Source organism: Papaver somniferum, chromosome 8, assembly GCF_003573695.1.
Source record: "Papaver somniferum cultivar HN1 chromosome 8, ASM357369v1, whole genome shotgun sequence".
Taxonomy (NCBI): Eukaryota; Viridiplantae; Streptophyta; class Magnoliopsida; order Ranunculales; family Papaveraceae; genus Papaver; species Papaver somniferum.
Genome location: NC_039365.1, coordinates 21712679 through 21722233, shown reverse-complemented (window position 1 = coordinate 21722233; position 9555 = coordinate 21712679). Strand labels below are relative to the sequence as shown.

The 9555-nt window shown below is 36.7% G+C and overlaps 1 protein-coding gene across 5 annotated transcripts; it reads left to right on the top strand.

Annotated features, from left to right (window-relative positions):
- The first annotated feature begins 307 nt into the window (after positions 1-307).
- On the top strand, positions 308-8799 carry LOC113304485 (meiosis-specific protein ASY1-like). 5 transcript variants are annotated; one of them, XM_026553610.1, is made up of 22 exons: positions 308-454; positions 1418-2246; positions 3754-3810; positions 4250-4346; positions 4483-4551; positions 4641-4733; positions 4896-5022; positions 5151-5220; positions 5315-5356; positions 5819-5947; positions 6046-6162; positions 6279-6327; positions 6417-6461; positions 6567-6691; positions 6826-6838; positions 6935-7011; positions 7122-7214; positions 7367-7517; positions 7637-7713; positions 7803-7967; positions 8070-8204; positions 8397-8799. In XM_026553610.1, exons 2-22 carry the CDS (start codon positions 2244-2246, stop codon positions 8460-8462), a joined length of 1800 nt encoding a protein of 599 aa, XP_026409395.1. In that variant the 5' UTR covers positions 308-454; positions 1418-2243; the 3' UTR covers positions 8463-8799. The 5 variants fall into 5 exon arrangements, with proteins under 5 accessions (XP_026409395.1, XP_026409398.1, XP_026409397.1 ...); XM_026553613.1 differs by adding an exon at positions 2932-3015 and having other exon boundaries at positions 308-2246; positions 8397-8797; XM_026553611.1 differs by lacking the exons at positions 308-454; positions 1418-2246 and adding an exon at positions 3503-3644.
- The last annotated feature ends 756 nt before the right edge of the window (positions 8800-9555 follow it).

Here is a 9555-nt window from a genome sequence, read left to right as displayed (position 1 = left end):
CTTAAACCATTCTGATCTTTTCTATTTTAGTTTGGGATTCCTCTCTAGATATCATTACTTATGAACTGGAGAAGGATTTGACATTTGTAATAAGCCAGTAATTTCTTTAATAATTTTTTCCTCTTACCTTAGAAAAATAGAAAACTACAGAATCCATTTATAAGTTGTCCCTTAACAGTCTATGGTCAACACATAGGGAAGGCAAAAGCCAGACTCGTACATGCCAAACCATGTGACTAACCTCAGCCCACTGAGCCTGTCATGAGCTATAACTCTCTAACATGCGTCCATAATCCGTACAACTCTCATTTCATGTCATCTCCAATTCATCCGCACGAGATATAATCTTCTTTTATCCCCGTTGCCGCAATAATTTCTCTTCGATTATAGACGATCAAGACTTTTCCTTTGTTTTGTAGTTGAAGATTGATCCTTCGGAATGGGTTTCATTAAGGTACAGTAAGCTTCCTTTGTGCCCTAATTTTTCAATTTAGGGCATTCGTTTCTTTTCCGATTGTATAAACCCTCGTTTATTATATTCCTCTGCAATTTCTGGTAGCTTATGAATTAGGTTAGCTATATATAAACTATCTGCTGAAAACCTTTAGGTTAAGATTTAGTACTCAGAAGATGAACAGTGTGATGAATGATGAAGGGCAGAAGAAAAGACACATACAAAACCAAACAGATGATGTTTCTCCTCCGTATCTTCCTGAGGAATTGGTACTGGAAAATATTGCCACCAGATTATCAGCTCGGGATCTCTCTGGATTGAATACCGTCAATAAGTTATGGTACAATTCAATTGAAAATGACAGTGGATTTGCTATGTCTCACTTTGTTCATCATGAGAATAATAGAAAATTATGTTTTAATCTCCTTAATGTGACAAACGAAGGGGATCCTGCTTATATGATAAGAAACTACTTTTTCAATTTAGAAAAGGATAATGATGATAATAATCATTTTTATAATTTTGAATTATTATCACAAGTACATTCACTACACTCGATTGAACCAGTAGGTAATTGTAATGGTTTAACTTATATTAAACGTCCGAGTTCAGATGGTTTTGAAGAGATTTTTATCACTAATCTGGTTCGGGGTGAGACCCTTATCTTCACTTGTTAAACTCCTGAAATTGGGGGAGCAGGGGGATCATTAGAATATCTGTGTCATGGTTTTGGGTTTGATTCGTCGTCACAAGAGTATAAGGTTGTAGTTATTTATACCACTTCAACAGCAGATAGTGGTCAGGGTTTTATTTGCATGGTGGTCACTTTGGGAGTTACATCGTGGAGAAAAATAGTTATTAGTACTTCTGAAATCTCACCACCGCCAGGTTGTTCTCCTTTTCCAAGTCAAATGGTGACAAGAATGTGGAAAGACACTCATAGATCAGCCACTATTTGTGCAGGTGATCTTTTATGGAGGATAACCAATACTGCTAATGATGGTTATGAGACTGAAATGTTGCTCTTGTTCGACATTCATGATGAGAAAATTCAGTTCATTCAACTCCCAACTGAATGTACTTCTCTGGTCCCAGCAATGAATATGAATGATTGTTTAGAGATTGGTCATCATCTTCTGGAGTTTAAAGGATATCCTTGTGTTGCGCGTTCTGAGAAGATAATGATAACTGAGAGAGTAATTCCTGACAATGAGTACACTGAATTTCGTTATTTTCGTTTTAAGGTTCATTTGTATATACTGAAGGACAGGTTCCAGCAAATATGGGTAGAGGATGAGACTTTCGATGTTAGATTGAAGGAGGAATGCAAATATGAATTTCAAGATCCCTTCAGTCGGTACTTTGACTTCAGTTTCGGTAATAATATTAGTACCCATCCTACATGTATACTCGGTTTCTCTGATCAGGTGATATTGTATTGGTTTGACGGGGGATGTCTTATATTCTACAATTTGCGAATGAAACACTATAACGTGGTGAAAGGAAACCGCTCCTGTATTGAGCAAAATCGTGATATTTTTGAAGCTAAGATGGTAGGGATCACCCCAGACACAGAACCTGAGATTGATGGTTATGATCTTGATATCCTTTTTCCTGTAGATGGTTATGGTGATATTCATTGCCCCCGCATTGATTATCAGCTGCACGCGCAAGTGGAAAACATCATTTCGCTGAAAACCTTCATTCCTGAAGGAGGAGAAGTTGGTGAATTCGAATGTTACGATGAATTTCAACAGTTTGTAACGGACACAGGAAGAAAAACAGCAATATGGTATGTTCTCATGTAGGTCGTTTTCTCCTATTTAAGTTATATCGCAGGTTATTTTTATTTCATTAGGATTTTTGCGTAAATTGAAAAGACAATGAAAGTTACTAGATGGTATGGCAAAACCTGTTTTGATTAGTTATTTTGAAGAAAATGTTCACATTGTTCTGCTTTCTGGGAGCTCAACTTATAGAATTTCTGTCCTTCTAACTTGAAGGTTGAAGCAATATTACTATATGGAATGTGTTTATTTACAAACGTAAGAGTAGTCTTGGAAACTGAAAATTATGATACTCAGTCATAATGTGTTAAAGGGAGGAATCATCTCTAATCATATTCCTTACTTTCGGGATCTACTGTGTTTAAATCTCGGCAAGTTGGTGTTGTCATGGTTAAGATGCATTTCTGTGTTATTTAGTAATAAAGTCAATTGTCTGTTATTATAGCAGATAGCAGCAGCCATTTCAATTGTCTGCTAAGCAAGTTACACTTCAGATGCTGAGTTTTTTTTACCAAAAATTATACAGATTGTGTAGGTAAAAGTTTTTTGTTTTTTTTCTGCAAAATTATTGAATGTTTCCACCAGAAGTAAAAAACAGAAAGTACCTATTTGGCTATTTCAGTTTGTCAAGGGTGTATCAAGTGTCAAAACTTGATGACCATGTCTAATAAAAGATTTTCTGAATCCCAGGAGGAGGTTTAGCTTGTCAGGCAGAGTCCCAAAGTTCATCTGGCATGGGCGCCTAGCATCAATCCCAGTTTTGTATTGACCCTGGTTAGTTTGACTTTGACAGTTACCAATTTGATACATTTATTTGACAGTGATGTTTGAGTGCCATAAATTGACTATATCACTGCCAAACAAAGTACTAAACTACTAATAGGAAGCCAAATTGAAGTTCAATATAATCCAATTCGTTTTCTAGGGAGTAAAACTATCACCATACTGTCAAGTGCAAATGTGCAATTGTATAAACCTGCAAAGAGGCATGATTTTATCAGGAACCACACGCGGCAAAACCTTTTGGGACTAATTTTTACTAAATGGACTAAAACTTGCATCTAGTTATACGCTTCCACTCATTGGCGCCTGTGGAGGCGGTCGGTTATGCCTTTCCGTCAGACGTCAAGTAATCCTGCTTCTTTGAAGCTTACTTGATCAGCTGAGCTGGCGAACTCAAAGGTCCCACCTCCCGATCTCCCCAATCTTCACTCGAGTGAGTGTCACGTGTATTCTGAACCTACAATACCGACTGATTCACGAAATTTTCATTTTCATTTTACTTTTGTCTATAAATAGCAGTGAAGCAACACTTTCTCTCAGTTTTATCCCGCCATTTCTCTCTCTACAAATTTCAGATTTCAAATTTTGAATTTGGAATTTCAAACTTTTCCTAAGAAATGGTGAAACCCTAGAAACTTTTCTTCTGTGTTTTTCTTCATCTTTGTTCAGTTCTTCTTCTTCTTCATCATCGATCTGCTAATTCGATCTCTGATCTACTTTTGGATTCAGGTTGTAGCACAGAAACTCAAGGAAGCAGAAATTACAGAACAGGATTCTCTATTACTGGTAATATTTTGCGATTTATCTTCGTTTCCTTGAACTAGTTTCTTAGATCTCTGAACTAATTTCTCAGAAATGAAGTATTTCTAGCTGAAATCGTTGTGAAAACATGATTATATGTTCCACTTTTGTTATTCTTAAGTATTATTTTAGATCAAGATTGAAGATCTAGAATCGGTGAAGTGATTACAGTGTTTTTTTCCTCCATGTTTAAGATATTATCATTGGAATTTTATTTCGTCAGATCTAGTTAGGTTTTTAGCGCTTTTTGGTTTCCGTGAAATCAAACAGAAATCTACGAGGAATTGCTTCGTTGATTCTAAGACGATTTTTTTTTAATCGATTTTCTGCTCAAATTCCTTGTATATTAGATATTTTAGGGTGATATTACCTAGCCGTTTTTTTGTTGTTGTTTATTAATTTTGATTTGAATCTCCCTAAACAGACGAGAAACCTGCTTCGCATTGCGATATCCAACATCAGCTACATCAGAGGGCTTTTCCCTGAAAATTACTTCAATGATAAATCAGTTCCTGCTTTAGGTAAATTAAAGCTTCTTGTCAGATTTACTTCAAACTCTCAGAATTTCTTTACGGATAATTTTTTTTAGTACTTTATTTCTATTTGAATTTGTCTTTTAATGTATGTGATGAACTTAGTTACCGTGATTTGTAATAGAGATGAAGATCAAGAAGCTCATGCCTATAGATGCTGAATCCAGAAGACTTATTGACTGGATGGAAAAAGGTATAAGGTGTCACTTAGAACACACACAAGAGATTTGTACAAATACCTTAGTTGCAAGAAAGATTACCTTTTTTTTTGTGGTCTTTCAGGTGTTTATGATGCATTACAGAAGAAATACCTTAAGACACTTCTGTTCTGCATATCTGAAGCTATTGATGGACCTATGATAGAAGAATATGCTTGTATGTTAAATCTCACTTCTTCTTGCATTTGATAAGCTATATTTTGTCGTTGATAAGTTAGAGTTGGATTTTACATTCTGTGCTCTTAAAGTAGCTTTGAATTCTGGATGGAGATTGATAAATGAAGTTTGTACTCATACATGAATGGATTGTGTTGTGCAGTTTCATTTAGCTATTCGAATTCTGACAGTGAAGAGGTGATGATGAACATAAGTCGTACTGGAAATAAGAAACAAGGAGCAACATTCAAGTCTAATGGCAATACAGACATTACACCAAACCAAATGAGGTATAATAGCGAGCATTTGAGGTTGTTAGATTTTGGCTTTGTTTTTTGCTCTTTATGGTTTGAAATCCAGTGGGTTAGTTTGCTGACTGCCTGACTGTGTTTAAACACTTTTTACTTGGTTTTGGCAGGAGTTCTGCTTGTAAAATGGTCCGAACTCTGGTTCAATTGATGCGAACGCTGGACCGTATGCCAGAAGAGGTATGCAGATTCATTAAGATCTTCATATGGAAGTTTTATTAGGTGATCAAATAAGTTGCATGTCTGTAAGTTCATTTTTTCTTATATCTTTCAGCGTACAATCTTGATGAAGGTTCTTTATTATGAGGATGTGACTGTGAGTTTCTTGGCCTTGTTTACATCTGCTGTTGATTCTTTTTGTTTGTTTTTTACCTGGTTTTATCTAAATATTGCTTCTAGTCCGTATTTGCACCATTGTAGAACCCTATCAGTTGTCAGTGTCCAACTGAAGTAAAATTACACAATTTGTGGCCTAATATATGCAAACAACTGCACAAAAGTGTGGTAGGGGGTAAGCATGGGCTAGATTATCTATGTTCTGCTGTAACTAAATTTTTACAGATTCCTTCTGAAACTGAATTCCCCTTGATTATCTTCGTCTGACTCTTCTATGTATTGTCTTCTCATCCCGAGTCTGTCCCCAGGGGTGTTGGATGCATGAACAAAAGTATTTGTACTGTCAATATACTTGTTCATTAGATTAATAGTTTGTAAATGTTTTGACTCTTGAATGGAAGTACTGTTCTAACGTTCGAGTTATATTTTGGAAAACCTGCAGCCTATAGAGTATGAGCCTCCATTCTTCAGAGGCTGCTCAGAACAAGAAGCTAACCATCCATGGTTGAAGAACCCTCTCAAAATGGAAATCGGAAATGTTAATAGCAAACATTTCGTACTAGCTCTCAAGGTAAATTGGTAATACCGAATTGTGCATGAGTGAAACCTGAGGTTTTTTTTTTGGATCTTTCAAGTTCAATTTGAGTAATCAAGTTTGGAACTTTGCAGGTCAAAAGCATTCTGGATCCATGTCAAAATGAAAACAATGACATGGAAGATGATGAGGAAATCAGCTTGGGTGTTGGTTCAACACCAACAACTGATCCTTCAGATTCAGATAGCGAGGTACACTTATATCGTAACTTATTTGTCATGTTACAGCCTCTATTTTCATTCAAATTGTTGGGAAACATGGTTGAAGCTCGAGAATAGAATTTAAAAACTCTGAAATGTTTTGTCAGATGAGCCATTCAGCAAATGATGACGATGGGTACGTTGTAGCTCCTGTAGGTAATTATCTCCCATTTTAGGCTTTTCCTCATCCCTGTCCTGTTCCATTTCATCTTCGCCACTTTAAAACCTAATACTTGTGATGACAGATAAAGCCCGATCACGTGAAAACAATGGCATGACGGATCACGAAGGTAGGTTAGGTGTTTTGAATTACTAACAGCAAAGGCCTAATATAGTTACAGTGGCTTAACTTTAGTAAAAAATCACCTTGACTTAATGGTTTAAATCTATTACAGATGATACACAGGATGCGGAAGAGGACGAGCATCAGTTAACACGTGTAAGAGACTGGATTAGCTCTCGCCACATTGACAATGTTGAACTGACTGATGTTCTCTCTAGCTTCCCGGACATATCAGTGGTAAGTAGTAGAATCAACTCATCTAAGTGCACTATGTGGTCGCTAAGTTAGAAAATGTTAATTCTCTGTCTGATTCTCCAGTAATTTGGTGTAAAGGACTAATTTAAGGGTTTCAACTTGTTCTCATTTTGCAGGCTCTGACTGAAGGTGAGCAAAGAACTTGAATCCGTATGTACAGTTGAAGCATTGGCAGAAAGCAGTTTTCTTTCAATTTCAGAACATTAATTCTTTTTATTTCCCCAGAAATCATGGATAAACTTGTAAACCAAAATATACTGTCAAGAACTGGAAAGGATTCTTACTCCATCAGCAAGCTGAAGGTTAATTCTCTTTCAGTTCGTATTTGCCTCCAATATCTAATTGTCATGGTCATCATCATTGTCTAAAGCTTATGTGATCACTAACCAAACTACCTGAGAAACCCTATCAGGCGATTGTCGTGAAGGAAGAGATGGATGTACAAGTGAACCAAGTTGATGAGGAAGTTCAGCGAGGGAATGATGAGGACTACTTGTACTTGAAGGTGAGTTGGCTTTCTGTGTAAATCAAAGGCACCTCGTCATAGTGACTCAGTAGTTCATCTATCAAGTTAGATTAGGCATAGTTTAGAACCCAAGCCTTCCTCACCTTAGTCCTTCTACTGTGATGTCTAATCTTATTGTATTTCAAATATAGGCTCTGTATCATGTCCTTCCTCTAGATTATGTCACAATATCTAAACTTCAAAGTAAGCTGGAAGGAGAGGCAAATCAGGCAACTGTGCGTAAACTGCTCGATAGGATGGCTTGTGATGGATATGTGGATGCCAAGAGCAAACCAAGATTAGGTAACATAATCAACTTCTTGAACCAGGATTACTCAGTTTTCTCAATTAAGCATGTAATTGTAAAGTTAAGTACTGAGAATGCAAGTTTCAGTATGATAATCGTATGTACTTTTCCCCAGGTAAACGTGTCATTCGATCTGAATTGACTGACAAGAAGCTACTTGAGGTCAAGAATGTTTTGGAGATCAAGTTATCGGTAATAATAAGTCATATTACGATTTTGCTTTGTTCTTGATTCTGTGGTTTAATTAGACATTTCATAACGTATTTTCTTGAATTAACCAGGCAATGGAGATAAGTGAACCTCAAAACATATCAACCTGCGGTGGTCTCCACTCTGTTGGTTCTGATCTTACTAGAACTCGAGAAAGATCAGTTGACACTCAGCAGAATGGATCGTCTAGAATTCAGGAGCAACTTGGAAACAACACACCCATTCGCAGAAATGAGGTTTAACTCCTTCTCTGCCTGTTTCCTGTTTTGATTATATATTATAGCTCTTCTAATACAAACACCTTTCTAACTTTATGTGTCCTATGTTTTGATATGCAGCCTGCCGTGTCAAGGGAGAGTGGTATACCAGGGAGCGGTAAGCGAAATGGTGTGGATGGGAGAGTATTCACTAACTGTCGTGAGGGTGATGATACCTTCTGTAGTCGTCCCAGTCGCTGCAGGAAAACTAGCATGGTATATATTCTATCCCAATCTAATAAAAATCCTCATTGTTTAGCATATTACTTTCCAACTTAAATTCCCTTGTTGTAACTTGTAAGGTCTTTACTAGGCACTTGTGTTAACTAATTAAAATCATATTAATCCTGATTCTTTTTTCCGTTCATTTCTATAATCATACTTATTCAGTTATAATGGTGGTTGCAGGTGAAAGAGCCCATCCATCAAAACATGAAGCGTCAGAAATCTCAAGGTGGTGGCGCATTGGAGTAATAAATTATTGAAATCAAAAAGAGGAATAGCACATGAAGTTCTGGTGAATAAAAATGACCTGGTAACTGATATTGTGTATCTGCTTATTAGACGACTTGCATAGAATTTTGAATCATATGTATTACTCGTACTTCTTTCAGTTTTAGAAAATTTGAATTTTGAATCATATGTATTACTCGTACTTCTTTCAGTTTCAGAAAATTTGTTGGTAATGTAATTGCCTGCTTAAGTAAATGAAATATTTGGCCGCTTAGTAAGTGAAGATGTAAATCTGTTTGAAAGCCCAGGGTTGGTTTCAGCTTACAAAATCAGCTAGACAAGTGGCACCCATTTGTAGCTGAACTTGTGATAGCTGAGTTTTGTTTTTTCTTTCTTAAATGGTTGTCTCTAGATATGTAACATTCAATTTGTAGCTGAATGGTCTAGACGAAGCTTGGTTGGAACCCTTGTTTATTTGATGTCATTTTCAGATATTTCTAATTTTGTGTTCTTTAGCAGTTGTTGCTTGTCTTCCCAGAAAAGTCCGTTGTCTGTAAAACTGGCAAATAAATTTGCTCGGTTGGTGTATCTGTTGGCCTTCAGGGATCTAGTTCTTATGGGTTCCCTACAGCCTGATCGGTATACCATTCTCTTTTATCGACTAGGAAAATCTTCAAAATTTGTAAATTGCCTTGATGAAAATTTTGCAACTGATATTTGACCGATAAAATATTCTTATATTTGAGTTTTTTTGGTCAGTCCTCCTGTCTCATCCACGACATATCTATCTCCGTTGGACCCATGAGGAGACAGTGACATTTTAAAACAAAATTCTTGTTTGGATTTTGCAAAGTAAACCTGTAACACACACGCTCTATGCAAGACCTCGATGTCCGGTATCCAAACAAGCCCTACGTTGCTTTCGAAGTGAGATTTTAAGAGAAAGTGATATTCGGAACCACAACAACACGTTAGAGGTAACCAGTACCATGTGCCTGCTAAACACCAAAAAAAAAAGCCGGAAGCAGCTAGCTGACTGAAAGGCCTACTACCTAGACCTACGAGTTTAAACTAACGCCAAGCAATATGGTTTCCCTTCCCTATCACTCAGATA